Here is a 22,302-nt window from a genome sequence, read left to right on the forward strand (position 1 = left end):
CAGCTTGCTAGAATACTCTGAAGGGCTGCATGAGAACACTCACATATGCTAAGAAAACATTCTAGAAGTTTCTGAGACTCTGGGCCATAGACGGTCAGTGGGCCAGCTGGGCCATAGACGGTCAGTGGGCCAGCTGTTTGGGGAGGCTAAAGGAGGCGGGGGCAGGGGCAGAGACCAGGGTAGGACCTACATCCATTGCTTGACAACATGCAGAAAGAAAGGTCAGTAAAATAGTTGCAAGTAATACTTTTTATTAAATTTAGATTAGATCATGTCAAAGAATAAAGTGACGAGAATGTTAAACAGTGGAAACTTCAGTGTATTTATGTAAATATATAAAAAAATAAATAGATATAGATAGATATAATATATAGATCTCTTAGACAACTTAATTAAAGTGCATTGAAAAAAGTGTTTGTAGATGATGCTTGCCCCTCCGTAGAGGCCTGCAACCAGACTGCCTCTCTCTCTCACACATCCCACTTGCCCACAGTCTAAATAAAATACTTTTTTCTACCGTTGTTGTCTGAGCATTTTATTTTTGTTCATTTTGGTCCCAGGGCCTCTTTTCTCTGAATTTTTCCTGTCTTTGCACAGTCTCCTGTCCATTTGACGTTTCCTCTCTATCCATATCCACCATTCATCTTCCCTCTTCCCTCTTCATCCTGTCCAGAATCTTCCTTCTGTGACCCTGTCCCTGTCCCTTTCTCCTTGTTCAGAATCTGCCATCTCAGTGTCCCTGGTCTCGCCTATGTTCAGTGTCTCTCTCTTCTGTGCCTGCCTTCACCTGTCCTGCATTTCCCCTGTGTTCCTTTCACTTTCCCTGTGATCAGCTTTGCTCCTGTGTCCCTATACACCCCCCCACCATGTCCAGCATTGTCTCTGTGTGTCCCTTGTCCCTATTCTCCCTCCATGTCCAGCATCTCTTCTCTGTCTCTGTGACCCTACCCTTTATTCTGCATCCCCTACTCTGGGGCCAGTATCTCTCCATCTCAATTCCCACCACCCCTTCACAGTCCAGTATTTCTCCCTTCTGCATTCAGGGTATTTTCCCCTCTTTTCTGCCCAGCATCTTTTTCCCTCTCTTCCCCTCCCCAGTCCAGTTGTCTGTGTCTCTCTGTCCCCTCTTTTCCCCCTCCCCTGCTAGTGCACCATAACTCCCCTTTCCCTCCTGAGTTAAGCACCTCTTCCTGTTTGTTCCTCCCCCTACTCTGGGACAAGTATCTCTCCCTCTCTGTTACATTCCATCCAACATCTTACCCTGTCTCTTCTCACCCCCCCCCCAAGCTGGTCCACATCTTTACCTCCTCTCTCCCTCCCTGCATATTTTCCTGTCTGTCTGTCTGTCCCTACCGCACTCCTCTACACTGCAACACCTGCACCTCTCTCTGTCTCTCCCCTTTCTCCCCCTCCATCGGGCAGGTCCAGTGTCTCGCTCCTCCCTCTACTCCTCAGGGTCAGTGTCCATTCCATCCCTCATCTTTCCCTGTCTGTTTTCTTGCCCTCCAGTCCAGCCTCTCTCTCCCTTCCTCCCGCAAATTCACGTCTAGTCTACCCCTCCAGGATCCTGCATCTTTTCCTCACCTGCCTGAGTCTGTCTGTCCCCACACCACCCTGGACTATCAGAGCAGCACCTTCTGTCCTCTTTCTCACCATCCGGAAAGTTCAGCAAGCGTCTCTTCCACCCTCCTCCCCCCTCCTCCGCGGTTTCAGTGTCTCTTCCTTCCCCCCCTCCCCGCAGTCGTACACTTGCCTTCTTGAAATTGACAAGTGTGTCTGCTACCGGTAGTGGTCTGCACTCTAGTGATTACAGCAGGCCTTCCTCGGCTTTCCCCCTTTGATGTGTCCCACCCTCACGGAAGCAGGAAGTTGCATCAGAGGATGTGGGACATGTGATAGGGTGAAGGCTGAGTCCCGGAGGCAGGCCTGCTGTAATTGCTAGAGTGCAGATCGCTACCAGCAGTGTTTGAGAGTTGGGGGGAGAAGGAGCAGGATTCCCGGCCATCAACGCTGCAGAAACGGAAGGTTCTTTGATGCTGCTTTACTTTCTAGTGGGCCCTTTGTGTGTTGTGTTGGGCTGCTTGGTGCCGCGGCAACTGCCAGTTTTTTACATGGAGAGGCTTGTCAGGTCCGGCTTGCAGCTGGGGAGGCTTAGCAATGGAGGCAGTGTATGCAAATAATTTCATGCATATTCATTGTGGATATCCTGAAAACCAGACTGGCAAGGGGGTACTCCAGGACCGACTTGGGAAACACTGCCATACAGTGATGTCACCACTTCTGCCCCTATTATAACTTCTTGTCCATGGAGGACACTCATTATAGGTATGCAACTTCACTTTTTCTTCCTATACATTTTTAGATCCTTTGGTTCAGAGGTTGGATCAGTCCACCTGTTGTTCAGAGTCCCCTTGCTCATGGGGAACATGTGTTAGTAATGGAACATTATATAGGGTAGTTCTCTGTCTTTGTCTGTTGTTAGGGAAGCATAAACCCATGTGCTTGGACTGGTCTGGCAGGTCTGGAGGAAAGAAAGTTAGCAGGTAGCGTGTAATTTATTTTGTCATGTACAAACCTAGGAAGAAAACAGTTACATCGGGCATAACTGGTCATTTTCTTCTTTGTTTACATACTTCGTTAGGAGGCTTATATATAGAACTGTGTAAGGATATAAGATGCATAGTACAGCCGCCAGTGGGAATGTTGGAGGCAAAAGTTATCATAATTCAAGAAACCTGAGATAAGCGTAGAAGATTATTACGTGAAGGAAGGTGAAGATTAAGCTGGAGATCACATAAGGTTTGCGGTGTTGCTACAAGAAGGAAAAAGTGGCCAGATTGGATAGGTCTTCTGGTCTTTATCAGCCATTGTATTCTATATTTCCTATGCTTACCACAAAAATAAAATATATATTAAGAAAATAAAAATCATGTGGGGTAATATTCAGCTAGTGGTAGTTAGCTTTCTATAAGTGCTAGCTGCCTTGGGTTTTTAATACTTCAGTATTGAGAGCTGGTAGCCAAATACTGGCTGATGCTGAAAATATAGGAATAAGCTGGCTGATGCTACTTACCTGGTATCAGTGATATTCAGACTGTTGTGCAGATAGGTAACCAGCTAAAGTTAGGACATTCTTTTTAGTGGACTAAATATTGACTCTAACCAGGTAACTCAACTCCACTCAGGCTCTGCCTCTGGACTTCCCTGGCACTATCAGTATACTGCTAAGGTGGTTTGACTGGATATTCAACACCATTAAAGCAGATGGGCAAACATTCCGCTAGTCCCAGTAGAATGGAAGATGAAGAAGCAGACATGATGAAAGTTGGTTAAAAACCTTTATTGTAGAAAGTCACATAAAGAGGTACCTAACATGGCCGTATTTCGCCCAGAAGAACTGCTTCAGGGGCAATATTAGTACTACTAAACATATAAAAACATGAGTTAGCATAGATATAAACTAACACTTTAAAACATAAATCAATCATAGTACATAAATTAACTGTCTGCTTCTTCATCTTCTATTCAACACATTATCCAGGTAATGCTACTGAAAATCTGGGTATGTTTCCAGTTAGCAGGACTTATCTAGGTAGGTGCTGTTCCTACCCAGACAGGTCTTGATGAACATAGACCCTTCCCTTTCATTTTCTTTTACCGGATTTATTACTTTTTCAGATATGTTCAGCAAGTGGTTCACACAGTACTACCTTCTCTGCTTTTTCCTTGCAGTATCGGAAGGGAGGGCCTATTATAGCTGTGCAGGTGGAGAATGAATATGGTTCCTATGCCAAAGATCCTAACTACTTAGACTATGTGAAGACGGTAAAATTATTCCTTTATGCATATTTGGCTTTCATAATTTCTCCTTCCTAAGTTTGTACTTAACAGAAACAGACTGGTGGGGTCTGACAGACACAGTATTACCTTTTCCAGAGATTAATCACAGGTCATTTTTTTGATCTCTTTCCCTAGAGAGGAAGGATTTTAGTTATTAGAGTTTAGATTCCTGAGTTCAGATCCCAGCAGTTTATCAGGTTGAAAGTCTCGTTGGCACATGTATTTGGCCACTCAGTTTTAGAAGAGCTTATTTTCACATGTAAAATATGCTTTACACTTGGAAAATACCCCTTAATGATTAATTACTCTTGCTTAAACTGTGTTGAGTCCTTACAAAGGAAGGAATAAAATATGTGATATAATAGTATTCCCAGGCTAAAAAACAAAAAAAATATGCTTTGACTTATTTTGTTATTCCTAGTCTCATAGTCCAGAGTGAATTATTTCCCTCTCCACAGTAGTTACAGCTTTCTCATCATGTTGTTCAGGCTTTCTCTGCTAAAATGGATGATGATTATTACTACAGAACAGATGTTTTGGGTCCTGAGAAGACTGATGAGAAAGTTTCTGAATTCTGAATCTTGAGGGAATTTAATGGAAAAAAACCCCAAAATTTCCAGTTTGTAGGTCTCTCAATGTCCTTATAAGAAGACAAGCCCTTTCTCAGGATATGGCTGTTGCAGTCATTCGGGTAGAAGGGACAGTTCCTTGGTTATGGTGCAGGGTTTGTTAGGTATCCTATATTTACTGAGCCAGTGAATGAAGTTACACATGACAGATTCTGCTGTAAATCCTCAGGTAATTATTTTTGTCCTATTACATAGGCACTTCTAAAAAGAGGGATAGTGGAGCTCTTAATGACCAGTGATAACAAGGATGGCCTGAGCTCTGGAAGCCTGGAGGGAGGTATGTCTTTCTGTTTACTTTCGTTAAGACAAAATTAACATAGGAGGTGAGAAAGAAAATTATAATCCTAAAGCCTGCACAAAATACAAACTTTCTTTTAATCGAGCTACAACAGTCTAGACACATGGGTTTATGCCACTCTGCCAACAGATGGAAACAGAGAAAAAACTTCTTTCCAGTGATATAGAATAATGCAGCCTAAGCACTTGCCATGTATTGGAGCAGCAGGATGCTTGTTGTGCTTCCAGGACCACAGTATTTGGTCTTTTGTCTTTGGTCAAGCTGGACCTTGGTTTGAGTTCTCAAGGTCACAGTCTTGGCCTGTCCTCCCTGGTGGAGCTGGATTCAGTCTGCCGGGGCAGTGACCTCTAGGCTGGGGGACAGTCCTGTCAGAGTTTTACAGCATCAATTTCTGCTGTCTTCTTGTGGAGCTGGCCAGAAAAGAATTTTGCTCACAGGGCTGCAGTTTTTCTTGGTCCTTGTTTGAGTGGAGAATTCTTCAGAGCCTCTGGTAAGATCCTTCTCCTCTTCCCCTGAATGAATTTGGAGGACTTTCAACATCCTTTAGTGGTTAACAGCCCAAAGGTGCTCAATGGCAGTCAGATGAAGCTGCAGTGCTATGAGGAAGACAGGCCCAAAGTGCATCCTCATGGCATTTAGAGAATAATGCTATTGGGACTGTGAAAACTGCAGTCATTCTTGGGTCATGAGTCTAGAAGAGAATGCAGCCCTTGCCACAGCAATTTTCCTGCTGGTGGGAATGGTAGACATATTGGATCTATGCAAGGAGCTTTTTGGCAGATAATAGACTAGTGAAATTATCCTTTCTTGACCCTAATAGTTAGCTGGTAAAACTCTGAAGTTCCTAGGTTCTACAGCCAAGGAAATGAGCAAAGACTCAGTGGCATTGATACTCCTAGTTCAGCCGTAGCCAACAATCAATCTGTTTTATTTATTCCCCTATGGCCACTCATAGATTGAGTCTTGAGATGAGAGGATCATCCATTGCTGATCAACCTGGCTGCTCTGGACTGGCCTAGAAGGAAGAGGTACTTGGATCTGATCCATTTGAAAGCAGGGAAACCTCTGCCTCTTTTTTAGGATCACAGTTTGTTACAGCAAGGTTCAGTCCTAATGGAGAACCTGGATCCAGGTTGTACAAGAGAGAATATTTCTCAGCCATGACTATAAGTCTTCTTAAAGGCCATAAGAGCGTGATTTTCTTAGGATAGGCTCCTGTCTGGTTAAATCACACTGACTGGGGCAAACCTGGATATTCAGCGGCACTTAACCAGATAATGCTGCTGAACATCTGATCTCACCACCTCGGCGGCGTCCAGGGACAGAGTCTGGGTGGAGCCGGCATTTATCTGGTTAGTGGCAATTTTCAGTCTATAAGCGAATAAATGATAACAAAAAGGCTGTGCTAAGTTTATCTGGTTAGTTGTACAGGTATTGTGCTGAATATCACCAATACCAGTGTAACTGCTGGTGCCCTGTTTATACCTGGCATTTCAGTACTGTTATCTGGGTATGGCACAGTGCTAAAAGTCTGGTTATAAAACAATGGTCACCATTGGCTGAATGTTTACTCCATAGTAGAGTATGATTCAAGTAAATACACTCATAAAGAATAATAGTCATTAATATAACAAAACAAAAGAAATAAGTAAGGAAATCAACTATTCAGTTCGCAGTATATAGGAAGAAGAACTTCTTCAGTTCTAGGAAATAACTTAAAAGGAAAAAAGCTGAGGAACAATAGGCTAATTATCCATCAACCATGAGATATAGGGAATGGAACAGAAGGTATTGGAGAAGACGGGAGCAACAGTTGCTTCCAAAGGTGGTGAGGCTCATGAAATATACACTTGACCCTCTAAATTTTTATAACACATTTCTGAGGAAAATGTAGTCAAAATCGAGTCCTAAGTTACAAAATTCCAGGCCACAACATAAAAAATTGTTTCTGACGTTTCTGGGTTTCTCTTGCTACATCTGGAACGACCCCTTGTGAAGAAACAATCCCATCACCCTATCTCTATCAGGGTCTAAAACCAAATCCACAGTCAGTGTCCTAGGAGTAGCCTCCAGATCTTTGGGTGACTCCAAAAATTCTAAATGATTCAGGTCTTCTTTTACAGCGCCGGTGGTACTTCACACCCCTAGTGTGCTGTCATTTCTGGTGCTGTGAAAATGTATTTTTGTAGTTCTGGAATGTACCTGGCAGCACTGCCTGGTTACCGCTGGGTTAACGCGGTAGCCTTACCGCCACCTCAATGGGTGACGGTAAGGGCTCCCCCCCCCCCCGAAATAGCCCTGTGGTAAGTGCTTTACTTGCCACACGGCCATTTTCTGAAGGAAGGTGAGACTTCCCTTTTACCAGCTGCGGTAAAAGGAGACCTTGTCACACGTGTAAAACGCGCACCTATGCTAGCAATGGCCCCCTTTTGCCGCAGTTTGGTACAGTGGACCTCAGTGAATCAAATGTTATCTGGGACACATCAATAGCTGCATCATCAGAACTCCCAAAATACGGGCTTGGGCCCCCTCCTGAATTCTTTTTCACTTTGGTGGCAGGGATGCCAAGTAAATAGACTGCTGCTGCTCCCTACTCCTTGTTTCCAGCTCGAGCAGCAGGCTAGTACTTCTTGTGCATGCGAGAGAAGTCCCAGCATGCTGCTCAGAGCCAGAAACAAACAGCGGAGAGTGGTGACAGTCCATTTATTGGCTGGTGAGGCTCGGCATCCCTTCCAGTAAAGATATGCTTAGCATGCCCGCACAAGGACAGGGAAGGGGCAGAGAGAGAGGCATGCGTTACCCCCGCCAGTCCACCCCTGGCTCCCCCAAATTGCAGGGCTGGCTACACCCAAAGAGAGAGCCCATTGTTAAAAATTTACTAGCACACCCCTGGCTGCCACCTTCAGTAACATCAGGGATTCAACCTCTCTGAGCCTCAAGAGATCCCCATGATGGTACCTGGTACCGATGATAGTCATCATACCTGATACCGATGGTACCCGTGGTACCGATGGTACCCATGGTACCGATGATACCTGGTACCGATGGTACCCATGATACCCGGTACCGATGATACCTGGTATCGATGGTACTCATGATACCCGGTACCGACGGTGCCCATGATACCTGGTACCGATGGTACCCATGGTACCGATGATACCTGGTACCGATGGTACCCATGACATCTGGTACCGATGTCCCGATGGTACCGACGTCTGATGCCAGGATACCTCCATAACAGAGGGAGCAAAGCTCTGGGCACCGATGGTACCGACGTCCGCTGATGCGCCCAAATGACCTGCCAAGCAGGAGGCGCCAAGGCAGGTGGAGACCCACTCGATGCATCACTGTACCCAGCGTGCATCGGTCTCTATCGGACTCAAAAATTGATCTCCTCTTGGGCATCCCTGGCAAGTAGCAAACGTCTCGTCTTTGAGACACTACTTGCACTTCTCAGGGAGATGATCCGGCCCAAGACACATCCGCCGATGCGCCCGAGAGAGAGAGCCAGGGTCTCTGAGGCCAATCTGAAGCCAGTAGGACAACCAGTCCCAGATGATCCTCTACCTTTTCGATAACTCTTCTTATCAAGGGCCGTAGCAGAAACATATACAACAGCTTGTGTTGGGCCCACAGTTGAACCACAGCATCTATGCCTACTGACCGATGCTCCTTCCCCGGGTAGGGTTACCATACGTCCGGATTTCCCCGGACATGTCCTCTTTTTGAGGGCATGTCCGGGGCGTCCGGCGGATTTTGCCCCCGCCCACGTTTGTCCGGATTTCTGGACAAACGTGGGCGCGGGTGCGGGCAGGCGCGTGCGTGCGGTGGGCGTGTGGGCGGGCGATCGGCGCGTGGTCTCCCGTCCCCTCCCCTCCCCTTCCTTACCATGTTCCCTGGTGGTCTAGTGACGTCTTCGGGGCAGGAAAGAGCCCCCTCTTTCCTGCCCGGAGCGCTGCCTCCCCTGTCTATCATCCTTCTCGGTCTGGCTGGGGATTCAAAATGGCCGCCGAGAGTTGAACTCTCGCGAGGCCGCTTCAACTCTCGGTGGCCATTTTGAATCCCCAGCCATACCGAGGAGGATGCAGCAGGCAAGGGCAGGCAGCGCTCCGGGCAGGAAAGAGGGGGCTCTTTCCTGCCCCGAAGAGAAGACGCTACTAGACCACCAGGGCTAGACAGTAAGTGAGGGGGGGGGGTATGTGATGGGGGGGAGGGGACTATGTGACGGGGGGGGGGGGGGAATAGGGGCGGAACCCGGACCTGAAGGGGGCGTGGCAGGGGCGTGGCATGAGGCGGGGCGGGGGCGGGGTAGGGGGGCGTGACATGTGTCCTCTTTTTCAGAGGACACAAAATGGTAACCCTATCCCCAGGACCTTGGCATTCTTGGCCATTGCCACTAGATCCATGACCAACCTTTCCCAACATCACACAATGTGGGTGAAGGCTTTCTCCATGGACAAGCAGGATAACACAACAACCACACTTGTACAATACAATACAATAAAATGCTTATACCCCACAAAATCCCATCAGAGATCAATGCGGTTTACAAAGCCAGAGACAGACAGTTTCCAGGAATTACAGATTATATAAGAGAACAATTTAACAAATTAAAAAGTTTAAAAAGATAAGTTTTCAAAGCCCTCCTAAAGGATTTATAATCATTTAACTTCCTTATACTCAGTGGTAAGGCATTCCACCATTTGGTGGATTGATGTGAAATAACACGTTAAACACAATTTTATATTGTACAGTTTTTGGACTAGGATACTGCAGTAATAACAGGAGCCTGTCGGAACAAGCCCTGTTTCTACGGGCAAGATCCAAGTTAGACAGATATTCTAGGGCTGACCTGTGTAAGGTAAGAAAAGTCGTTGTACATAACTTAAAAGTGATCCTAGCCTTAACTTGAAGCCAGTGAAGATTTCTCAGCAATGGAGAGGTTGGTTCAAACCTGGACCAGCCATAAATCAAGCGGGTGGCTGTGTTTTGTAAAGTCTGTAATTTTTTTGTCAAACCTTCAGATAACCCTACTAATAGAGAATTACAATAATCAATGTGAGTCAATATTAACAACTGAACGATAATCCTGAAAGCATTAAGGGGCCTTTTTATTGAGGCATGGCCATCCGACGAGGAGCTGTTAACCACCATCCATTGAGGTGGCGATAAGGGCTCCAGCGCTAACCTGGCGGTAACCGGGCAGCACGCAGCAATGCCCAGTTACCGCCACGCGCTTACCATTTCCAGGGGTTGTCTTTTTCCCCTGGAAATGGAGCGCGCTTGGGGTGGGACTACAGCCAGCGGCCACATTGGGCTGGCAGCAGTCCCAAAAGAGCAAGTGGTAAGCCTGCGTTGGGCCCCTAAATTACTGAAAAAGCCTGGAGGCATCAGATAGAAATATAAATGGGCTATTGGATCTCTTATAGCTCGAAGCTATTCTAAATTCAAGCTCCTTGCAGTTTTATTAGTCACTTGCTTCTAGAGCTTTAAATTGTAGTAATATTACATCATTACTTCAATTCACTATAAGATGTAAGGCAGAATAGCGATTACTTAGCTCAACCACTCCTATGGACACAGTGCTGTAAGATTCATCAAAAGCTCCCAATGCCAACAATTAGGCAAAAAGCAATTTGGTCTGCGTGACCTGCTTCGGGGGATTGTGAGCAGTCGCTAAGAAGTCTAAAACAGAAAACCAACAAATATAAAATTGCAAAGTGAGTATAAAATAACTAAATAAAGTGGATAGAAGCTGCCACTAAAGAATAAAAGCATAACTTAACTGTTCTCAATCTAACCAGCAAAGCATTTTTTGTAAAGATTGTCTGTGTACTCACAGTTAGTCACCTAGGACCCGGCTGCAAAAAGGCTAAGATGCCACCGTCTCGAGTTTGAAAAATAAAGGCTCTGTGTCAGTGCTTTGACGTTACCTGACACAAATATATGAATGTCACAATATGCAAATTAGCCATGTGGAGTATCTGTGACAAGCTGCACACAGTTAGATCCACAGGCTAGAGTGGAACAACAAAATTAAAAAACAAAAATCAAAATTAACAAAAAATTCACAAAAACACAAAACATGAAAACCTAGGGGGAGACAAATATTGAAAATTCAGAAAAAAACTTCTGTGATATTACCAAAAAATTTGGGGGTATATTTACTAAGGTGTGTTAGCGTTTTTAACGTGCCTTTAAAGTTAAAGTGCGTTAGACGCTAACGTGCCTATACATTTCTATGGGCACATTAACCATTAACGCACGTTAACCATGCTAACGTGCCTATAGCACATCTTAATAAACATAGGCGTTTATGTGTAAAAAAATGACAATATTGCCAACAAAACAGAATGCAGATCAGCCATCTGAAATCCTATTCAAACCTTCAGGAATAAGAGTGGCCAAAAAATAGATCCAGCAGCCCTGTGTTAGATATTCAGAGTCAGGCAGGGGGTTAGTTGTAGCTTCACATCTCCCTCCATTCTAATTACTTCTCCTAGGGGAGGACTCACAGCAATTTAAAGTTCTCCTTGGAGCAGCTGTACTATACCACGAAAAGGTGACCAGCGTCGTGGTGACTGGGGAGATTGTGGCAGCTGCCACCTTAAGTTAAATGACTGGTTTAATAATTTTGAATAAGAAAAGAAAAATTTATGAAAATTAAAGTGGATGGTTTTGTAGACGTTTTTTTTTAGCCAATGACTGATATAGCAGGGGTGACACAAAGAAAAAGTACCTTGCAATTTCTGAGGCTTTTTCCTTCCTTTTTAGAGATAATTTGCTCAATAACTAAACACGATTCTAGTAAAGTGTATTTTCATATGGTTTTGAGAAGAAGCCTCATTCCTTTTGTCTAGTGTCTCTTTGGGATTCTCCCAGGTATTAATACCTGGATTGTCTACTGTTGGAAGCAGGATACTGGGATACATAGACCATCAGTCTGACCCAGTATGGTTATTCTTATGTTCTTATTGGCTTTTGCAAAGGAAAAGTGTTGCTTCATGTAAGTTGACATTTTTTACCTGTGGAAAGTGATGTTTCTGTTCCTTGTAAATTGTGCTGTGAAATACTTAAAAACAAATATACACTTGTTTTACTCTGATATTAATTGTAGTGCTATACTGAATATTTGTATTCGATTCGATTCAGCCCTGAATACATTATTGGAATTCGGCTGAATAGTGATTTAAATTCAAATACAAAACGTCCAGGGTTCTACTGTGTTAAATCCTACTGATATAAATACTTGATCTCTGATTTCACATTGCTTCTTTTATTATTTATGTTAAAACTCTAGGCCCATTATTCATAGTTGGCTGAATAATATTTGTCATTCATATGCGGCTGAATAGTAAAATATGCTATTTGGTACAGCTCTAATGAATTCCCTTCAGATTTTTGTGTCGTTTGAAAACTCCTTTCAGAGGCAAAGAAGAGGTGTTATAAAATAATGAAGGGTAAGAGAGATTCTTGAGCTTTCAGATTGTTTTTCTTCTTCTTACTGAGTTACTTACATTTATCATAGTTTAAAGAGTACCCAGTGAAGCTGACACTAACTCTTCATTTAAAATCCTGGAAGTATACCTTGTGGATTTTGAAATCATTTCTTATTGAACCTCCTGAGTTCCTTGAACCAGTGTAATGGAAAAAAAAAATGATGATTAGTTTAAGAAGAATGGTTCAGTTGTTTTGGTGATTTGGAGAGGGGCAAAATATTATGAAAATGATTGAGAAGCAATATTACACTCTCTCTTGATCAGCTTTTGAAAAAAAAGAGCTAAAGGACCTGTTCTGTTGTTTATTTCTGCGATTTAACAACCTTTATTGAAGTGATGTTAATATGATTAATTGGATTGTTTTAGTAGTGCACTGTACGCTTTGTTTCATGTAAATATATATCTGTTTTATGTAATTTGTTATGAATGTTTTTCTGTAAACTGATCAGAAGTGTAATGATGGGCTGTTACAAATCTAATCAGTGCAATGAAAATAAAAATTACTTGACTGCTGATAGTACTGAGTAAAAGAACAAACACATTCCTATATGAATTTTTCAGTGTGATTAAACCATGCATTTATATTTTTTTTTTCTTTAGTGTTTGGAGTATATAGAGGAGATAAGACAAATGAGGATTGTACCTCTCATTTGCCTACTTCTTGTCTGTCTCTGAGCATGGTGATTGTATGTTTTTTTTTAAATTATTTACTTACATTCTGTTTTTCTTCCTCTCCAGTGCTGGCCACTATTAACTTCCAGAAGCTGGAGCCTGTCCTCTTCTCATATCTTGACACAATCCAGGTATGAAGGAAACTTTCAACATGCTGCAGTACCCTTGCTTCTGTTTACTGACTAGAACATCGAGGTGGTACCTGAGGGCTGACAGTATAGGAATGAAGACAAAGTAAACCTAGAGAGCCTAGTTAAATTTCCCTATCCACCACACACTGTGTGCATTGTAGTGTGTTACGTAACATTTCTGCATCCATGTGTGTTATACATTTGGAATGATGCCATCTACTCTGGTGCTATATAAATAATAAATATTGTAAATTTCCTTTTTTTTTTTTGTAGAAGGGTTGGAAGATTTTTCTGTTTCAGGGACCATAGGAATTTTGTCCAAAACTAGCCACTGGAATGTTCTAAAATCATGCTTTGGGAGTTACCAAGCTAATTCAAAGTAGTCTTAAACCAGGGCTTCCCAACCCCATCCTGAGGACCCCAGAGCCAGTTGGGTTTTTAGGGTATGCACAATGAATATATATGAATTTAATTTGCATTCTTATCCTCCTGCTAGACCAGTCCAAACAAGTGGGTTGTGCCCTCCACACAGCAGATGGAGGCAGAGAACATTAACCTTCAGTTACATCATCACCAGCATAAGGATTGTTGCTGTCCTGGAATTTGCCAGTATTCTTTGTCTCCAGCAGATGACCTAGGGATCGCTGAGAGCTTGGGATTACCTCCAACTCCTGGGTTCCATGGCAGCGACATTGGAGCTGGTTTCCTGGATGACAGCATAAATGAAGCCCCTTCAGAATGGACCAGGAGCCTCTCAACTGGCTGGTGGTCATGATGATGCCAGGCTATCCAGTTGGGAGGGGGGGAATGGTCAAGGACATCTAGCACAGGGTTGGTGGTCATTCAAGGAGGTATCATGGTCCATCAACAGACTGGAGGCTAGGGTGATTTGTTTAGAGCTGTAGAGTGGTTAGAATGGTGGTGCATGTCATGTAAGAGAATGCTATGACAGTCACGAATGTCAACAAGCATGGGGATGACCAAGGGTGTACTGGTGTTGGTGGAAATTGCCTTGCTACCTTGTGTTCTACACAGGGTCACAAAGCACCAGGGGCTGGTATTACTTGTTGCCCCAGTTTGGCCTTGATGGCTATAGTTTACTGATCTGATGAGATAGTTCATAGGAGTGCAGGTTCCTTGGAGCTTGGGTCTGTTGTATTAGGGGCCAGTTCGCATGGAAGATCCAGATCTCTTTTGTCTGATGCCTGGCCCTTGAAAGGCAGAAGTTCAGATGCAAGGATGACTCCATAGTAGTGATAGCTACACTTCTGAGAGCATTAAGGCTATTGACCTCTCTGGCTTATGTGTGGTCTGGCAAGTGTTTGAATCCTGTTGTGAAGCCCAAGGGCTAGTGGTGTGTTTGGCAGAATTTGCAGTGATTTTAGGGTTGTTTTTTTTAAATGGAGAGGCTTCAATCATGGGCTCTCTCTTAATTTCCTTAGGGTGCAGATGGTGGCCCTAGCCTGTTTCTTTGGCTGCATCATGAGTGTCTTTTTGTCGGCTCATTTGGACATTGTTCATTTCTGAGGGGTGTGAAGTAGTTGTGGCCTTTGTGCAACCCAATGATTCAACAATTGGATTTGCCCTTGGTGCTTATGGCCTTGGTGAGGCTTAGTTTGAGCCCCTCAACCATGCATTGCTTAAGGATCTTTTTCTGAAGATGGTGTTTTTTGGTAGCCATTTGTGTGACACAATGTATGTTGGAGTTGCAGGCCCTGTCATGCAGAGACCCTTATCGGTCTTTTCTGGGGAGTGCAGTTACCCTGCATGTGATGCCTTCTTTCTTACCAAAAGTTGATATTTGCCATTTCATCTCGGTCAAGCTGTCTGCCTACCAGCATTCTTCAGAAGGGGGCTAGATGGCTGTATTATTCTTTATTCCTTGGATGTGTGTCGGGTTCTGATTTGGTATGCTGAAAGTGATGAACTATAATAAGTCAGATCATCTTTTTGTCTTGCACAGTGGTGCCCACAAGGGAGAAGCGGTTTCCAAGGCATTGTCACACTAGATTAAGAAGGCTATTGAGTCCACTTACCTATCAAATCACAAGATCTCTTTGGCCTTCTGTGCACATTTCTACCAGGGTGCAAGTGGCCTTATGGGTAGAAGCTAGACACCAGAAAAATCTGTAGTGTAATAACTTGGTCATCAGGATAGGATATCTGAGCTTGGGAAGACTTTGCTTTTGGCAGATTGGTTCTGAAGCAAACCACACATTCTTCCCACCTGAGTTAGTTTAGCTTGGATACATCCCACTGTCTATCTGGACCGGTCGAGCAGAAAGATAAGAAAGGTTAAATTTAGTCTTACCTACTAATTTCCTTGGGGCTCATATTCAGAGCAATTTAAGTGGGCTGGAGATGCTCTGGTCTGCTTACATGACTTGTCACCACCCAACCGCCAATATTCAGTGACACTAAAGCAAGGAGTGCCGCTGAATATTGCCTCTGACCAGTCCCAAAAAAGCGAGTTGTCAGGGGATGGCAATGGGGAGGAACCGAGGCTTATGCAGGCACCAGCAATATTCAGTTGAGGCCCACATAAGTTCAGTGGGTGAATTTAGGACAGCTCAAAAGCTTAGCTTATGCAGGCCCCAGCTGTATATCGGGCCGGGACCCGCATAAGCTTCTTTATTTAAATTCGAGCCCCTCCCCCCAGCTTGTGGCCACAAGCCACTCTGCTCTCCCCCTCGAAACGCCCTTTGCTCCCAACCCCTCAGTAGTTCAGGTGATCCCTGGTGGTCCAGTGGTGGTCATTGGGGGCTGGAGCAGAGTCCCCCTCGCTACTGCCCTTTGTGGCGTCCTTGCAAAATGGCTGCTGTGACATTTCAGGGGGCTGCATGAACTACTGAAGGGGAGGGGTTGTGGCTGCAGGCTGGGGAGAGGGGTATGCGTCGGGGGCTCAGGGAGGCTCAATTTTTTAAAAAAAGTTTATTTGGGTCCTGGCCCAATATTCAGCTGGGGCCGCATAACATATGTGGGCCCTGGCAGAATATTGACTAGGCCTACATAAGCTCCACCACCCAGCCCGCCCACACGTAACCCCCAGTATTCAGTGTCGGTGCCCAGTAATGACCGCAGCACTGAATATTGGGGGCTAATTTAGCTGGTGTGACAGCGTTTAAAAAACGCTGACTGTCAGTGGTTGAATATCGGGGGCTTGAATTCTGCTAGACCAGCACAGGTTCTGCCAAGAAGACAGTAGGCTATTACGATATGTCCCTCATTGTTGGTGAGTTCAGGAGTGCTAAATGGTCATTAGTTTACAGGCAAAGCTGATTGTAAGTATTGCCTCTTGTTGGGGGGGGGGGGGCACAATTAGTTGTTTGGATTGTTTGTATGTTTGCAGAGTTTGTGTTCAGTTCTGCTTTGTCAAAAGTTTACTGGCAAGTTCCAGAACTGCATCAATCCTTACACTGGTGAGAACATCACTGAAAGTACTTCTTCTCTGCCTCCATCTGCAGATTGGGGGCACACCCAATATTCTGGATTGGTCTGTCAGTACTGAAGGAAAGAAAATTAACAATTAAGACCAAATTTCACAATGTAATGTATTTCCAAAATAATCAAATATATCTCATGTATATTTTGCTGTCAGTATCCTGAAAACCTGACTGACTGTGAAGTCCTCAGGGTAGGTGTGGGAAGTCCTGTCATAAGCCAAGCAGGGATATGAACAGGATGATAAAAGGAGCTATATGAAGAAACTCAGCATTTTGCTCTTAGTTACATCATATTGGGATGATAGCTGTATGGGTAATTACTTTCTTCCATAGCATCCCTCTAGACGGCACAGATAGGTTGTGCACTCCTACCAGCAGATGAAGACTGAGAACACACTGAACTTCAAATAGGTGTACAAGTGGGCTGTGCAGTCCCTTGAAAGTCAGACTGTTCTCAGTCTCAGCAGATGGTAGCAGTGGTAAGTCTGTGCAGTTCCATAATAAAATAAAGTAAAATAAGTTTCAGGTTTAAGCAGGAGACAACAGCAAGAGAATTGCAGGGGCAAATTCTTATTGCTTAAAAAATATATATATTTATATATACATCCATGATGTATTGTAAGCCACATTGAACCTGCAAAGAGGTGGGATAATGTGGGCTACAAATGCAATAAATAAATAAATAAAATATATATCTAATATAATAATTTGCACCTCCAACGTTCTGAAGCTGACTCCGTGGCAGCTGGCAGTGAAGCCGTGTAGTGTTCGTAATTGCCCCGCCCTTGAGGGAACTCTGTATAGTTGCCAGGGAAACACACACACACTGATGCAGGACATGGGGGAGGCTATGAAGGAAAAGAGACACCAGGTTGGCCAGCAGAGGGGAGAGGGGAGGAGCTGCGAAGACAGGAGTGGTGAATTCGGATGCATCAGGGCCAGAGGGAGGAGACGAGGGAAAGGAGACACCAGATTGGCTAGCAGAGGGAAGAGGGGAGGAGCCGCGATGACAGGAGTGGTGAATTCGGATGCATCAGGGCCAGAGGGAGGAGACGAGGGAAAGGAGACACCAGATTGGCTAGCAGAGGGAAGAGGGGAGGAGCTGCGAAGACACAGTGGCGAATTCGGATGCATCAGGGCCGGAGGAAGGAGACGAGGGAAAGGAGACACCAGATTGGCTAGCAGAGGGAAGAGGGGAGGAGCTGCGATGACAGGAGCGGTGAATCCGGACGAGTCGGGGCCGAGCCAGTGTGAGGCCAGCTGTGACGCGGAGCGCCAAAGAAAATAGCAAAACAGGCCAGCCTGCATGTGCCGGAGGTGTGCGCCGCATGGCTACGGCAGCCCAGGCACCGTGTTCCTCAATTACGCCGCCTGGACAGGGGTAGGATGGAGGGAGGGATGGAGGGAGGGGGCCCTGGACCCTTGCTATCGCCCGTTTCCTTTCTGTTCGGGGATCCTGGAACTCGAAGGGGAGGGAGGGGGTCCTGGAACTCAAAGGGGAGGGGGTTGGGGGTCCTGGAACTCAAAGGGGAGGGGTCCTGGAACTCAGTGGGGGGGGGGGAGGGGGCCTGGAACTCAGAGGGGAGAGAGATGGAGGGAGGGGGCTCTGGATATGGGTGGAAGGAGGAGAGGCCAGGGGAGAATGCAGAGTTGATGCACATGTGAGGGGGAGGGCAAGGGACAGAGGAGAATTGCTGCACCACGATGGATGGAGGGGGTAGGGGAGAGATGCTGCACATGCATGGATGAAGGGGGCAGGGCACAGAGGACATTTGCTGAATATGGATGAATGCAGGGGAGAGAGCATAATTGGTGCAACCGGGACACACACTACACTCTCTCAGACAGACAGACAGACAGACACACACACACACACACACACACACACACGCTCTCTCTCTTTCTCTCTGACACACTCTTTCTCTCTCACACATACTTGCTCACTCTCTAACACACACATACTCTCTCCTAACAGTTCCCTTAAAAACATAATTGCCATTAGAGGACAACCTTGCTAGCGCCCGTTTCATTTCTTTCAGAAACGGGCCTTTTTTACTAGTACATATATATATTAGTGCTGTTCGATTTAGCTAAAAAATTTGTATTCCTTGCTGCTATATGTTTGAGAAGTATTTAATTTTGATATTTTAGTGTTGGTTTATCTCGTTGCAAAGTTAATGTATTTCAGGAACTTTAAAGCATGTATTGAGAATGCCTTTTGGAGGGATTCTTGGCTATGGATTATATCACAGATTCATTCATGCTTTGCTTTTCCTTTCACAATTAGAGCAAAAAGCCAAAGATGGTAATGGAGTATTGGACAGGCTGGTTTGACCACTGGGGAAGTGACCATCATGTGTTTGATGCAGATAGTGAGTTCTTAACTTCATATCTAATAGATTTCTTTTAAAATGTTTTGTTTATTTTCTCCATATACAAGCCAGAGGCATGTGGTATGGTGATGTCCTTTGATGGATCCTGTGTGCTAGATCTCTCCTGAAGCTCAAAAGAAGCCTAGGTTTGTCTCCTCCTACCTTCAGTCTGTCTTTTTCCATGCTCCTGGAAAATTGTAGCTGTCCTCTGTTCAAAATCACCTTAACCACAAAAACAACCCCCCTCCCCCCAAAACTGAAGGTCAGAGACCAGCGAGGGAACACAGTAAGAAATAAACATATCAAGTGCTTCTCCAGGCAAGAGATCTTTGGGACTGTTCTCCCACTCAGACCACATGGATGCACCATCTTCATCTGCCACAATGATTGCTTCCACACCAGCCCAGTCCAGGCCCCACTGGAGAAGCTGAATTTCCACAGCAGCTCTTCTTTAGCTGCCCCCACTCCCCACTGACCTGCTTGGGTGCTGTTTCCACACTGTGGCAGATTCATCTAGAAGAAAGCACAACTGACAGTCAGAACATAGAGAACATGGACCCTTTAGGAACAGAACCTTCACATCAGTCTTTTAGAGCTCAGAGCTGTTTTCTATGCTCTCCATATTTTTGGACCCTGTATATGGACCAAGAATGTACTTATTTGCATGAACAATCAGGTGACTCTACATCAGCAAGCAAGATGGCTTTTTCTGCTGTGGCTCTTTTGATTACTTCAGGAGACCATGCCCATCTGGCACCTAGTCTCCACTACATAAACCACTCTCCAAGCTAAGTATCTTCTGGAACAATACAGCCAAATTGTGGATGCACTCAGTCACAAGTTCAACCTGCATGAATGATTTCTCAACATCACAGTAGTTGAGACACTCATCAGTTGTTGGTAGCAGCTTGAACTCGATCTGTTTGTTACCAAAGGAAATGTGAAATGTGCCATATATTGCTTAATTAGACTGGACACCCATAGCACAGGTCACAGTGCCTTTGCCATCTCCTGGACAGGCAGCCTCCTTTATGCATTTCCTCTGCTTCATCTCATTTCCAGAGTCCTCCAGAAGATCTGGTGAGACAGAACACAAGTCAACCTCATAGCATCTTACTAGCCCAGGCAAATTTGTTTACCTCGCCTGCTGTCCATGCAGGTCCAATGGCTGGATCCATTGGGGAATTACCTGTCAATGTTGACTCGGCAGAAAGGCCACCTGCTCCATACCAGCCATTCAAGCTTTGCTCTGATAGCCTGGAGATTGAGCAACACTTCATAGACTGTTTTCTGGGCTCCCAGGAAGTGAAGACCCTCCACCAGAAAGTGTAATCAGTGTATATGGACAAACCTTTCCAATTGAGCAAGGGTTAATTAACAAAAACCTTTCACTTGCTTCCTGCTGCAAGTCCTCATCTATATTCTTCAGCTTTCAGAGCGAGGGCTCAAAATGACATCCTTATGCCTCTACTTTTCGGTATCACGGCCTTCCACGAGAGAGTAAAAGGTTGTTTTCCACTCCGTAGCTTGAGGGGGACTGTTGAATGTACATCTGCTGCTGTGGGATCTGCCACCAGCCAGGGTCAACATTGTGCTTGTCCAACTCATGAAACTGCCATTAGGCCTCTGGGACTAGCCACCCTAAAGCACCTAAACTGGAAGACGCTAGTTCTGGTTACCATCATCTTGTCCAGAAGAGTCAGTGAGCTTCGGGCCTTGGTCACTTATCCTCTGTATACCCATTTCTTTCCTAACAAAGTACTACTTAGCAACCATCTTAGATTCTTACTGAAGGTTGTCTCAGAATTTCATCTCAACATCTATTGTACTTCAGTTATTTCTCCCAGCCTGCAAGCGTCACCACACATGCTAGACTAAAAACATACTTTTCTTTACTATCTCCATGAGACAGAAACCATAAGATCCACTCAGATTTTTGTCACTTTTAACCAAAATAACCTAGGCCTACCAGCAGCTACCAACTTCATAATTGCCTGGGTATCAGACTATATCTATGTCTGCTACCAGCAGACCACTAATCCATTCCCACTTCTTCATGGAAAATGCCCTTTGGTCAGGTAGTCTGATGCATCCTCTTTGCTTGTTGATCCTTCCAGTTGCCCAGTACATCCAACTTGCCAAAGAACAACGGGTGGCCTGCAGCTTGGGACTCAGCATACATTGTACCTTCATCTCCTCTGCTTGTCTGTGGAGAAAGAGAAGCTGCTTACCTGTATGGGGGGAGGGTCCCTGTAGACAGCAGGGGAATGCAGCCACACCTTTCTGCCTTCTTTCTCCTCTATAATGAACATGACCATATCACAAATAAACTATGGAACAGACTGAAGAGAGGACGAGCCACACCTTGCACAGTAATTACCATAAATGCTCAGGGGAAGCCAAAGGCTTGGCTGTCTACAGAGAGCCTATTATTACAGGTATACAACTCTGCTTTATAGTGGTATTCTGTGAGTTTACTGAAAATTATCAGTGATATTTAGCCAATCAAATTACTGCATTGGCTGATACCACTCTTCTGTTATGTACAGTAGTGGGAGTTTGACTTCGGCCCTTCTGTTTGGGCGTTGCTGTTTTGGCACCCATGACTTTTGGGCGCTGTTGTATTGGTGCTGGAGGCACCCAAACGGGCAGCATCTAAAAGGCCACCTCCCTTTCCCCCGCACTCACCATGATCTGAGCTGGGGGGGGGGAGCTATCTGGGACAGCAGAGGCACAGTGCTGTTGACAGGGCAATCCTCAGAGTATAGTGATACCCTTTTCCATGGTTTACTATTAATGTTTATATTTGTTTATGATCAGGTCACGATACACAGTATCCTTTGGCTCTATAATATATTGAGCTTTGGCATTCTTCTCTCTCTTCCATGCAGTGGTTGCGAAGACTATTCAGAATGTCCTTAAGACTGGTGCCTCCATCAATCTCTACATGTTCCATGGAGGTACAAACTTCGGCTTCATGAATGGAGCTTTGCATTTTCAAGAGTACAAGGCAGATGTCACCAGTTATGGTAAGTATGCTATTGGCTGGGCTTCTGGAAAACACAGTTTCTTATTGAAAGAGAAAATTAATTGTTACAAAAATGAATGCATTCTCTGTTTTGTTGTTTAGACTATGATGCACCATTAACTGAGTCTGGTGACTACACATCCAAGTATTTCAAACTTCGAGACCTGTTCAGCAAGTTTACTGGTATGTAGAAGCTCTACGTCTCTCTTGGTGGTGTAGTTCAGTGTCCTATCTTTCATGGCATAGACTGGCTTTTGCAGCATCCCTTTCTTGCAGAGGATATCTAATTCCACAGCAGAGGCTGGTAACTATCCTAGCCAGGACTGTTTTCCAGTAAAATCTTTATTGCCTTCACAGTTTGAACTCCTTTCGTGCTATTGTAGTACAGAA

At 44.8% G+C, this 22,302-nt stretch overlaps 1 protein-coding gene across 5 annotated transcripts in view; it reads left to right on the forward strand.

Moving 5' to 3' along the window:
* GLB1L2 (galactosidase beta 1 like 2) overlaps positions 1 to 22,302 on the forward strand; it is a 119,576-nt gene that overhangs the window by 76,582 nt on the left and 20,692 nt on the right. For all 5 annotated transcript variants that reach the window (XM_030221490.1, XM_030221494.1, XM_030221492.1 and 2 more), the window contains exons 6-11: positions 3,733 to 3,825; positions 4,665 to 4,746; positions 13,005 to 13,069; positions 18,800 to 18,884; positions 21,776 to 21,913; positions 22,015 to 22,095. In XM_030221490.1, coding sequence (XP_030077350.1) covers positions 3,733 to 3,825; positions 4,665 to 4,746; positions 13,005 to 13,069; positions 18,800 to 18,884; positions 21,776 to 21,913; positions 22,015 to 22,095 — 544 coding nt within the window. The remainder of the gene's footprint in view (positions 1 to 3,732; positions 3,826 to 4,664; positions 4,747 to 13,004; positions 13,070 to 18,799; positions 18,885 to 21,775; positions 21,914 to 22,014; positions 22,096 to 22,302) is intronic.

The sequence above is a fragment of the Microcaecilia unicolor genome, chromosome 12 (genome assembly GCF_901765095.1).
Source record: "Microcaecilia unicolor chromosome 12, aMicUni1.1, whole genome shotgun sequence".
Taxonomy (NCBI): domain Eukaryota; kingdom Metazoa; phylum Chordata; class Amphibia; order Gymnophiona; family Siphonopidae; genus Microcaecilia; species Microcaecilia unicolor.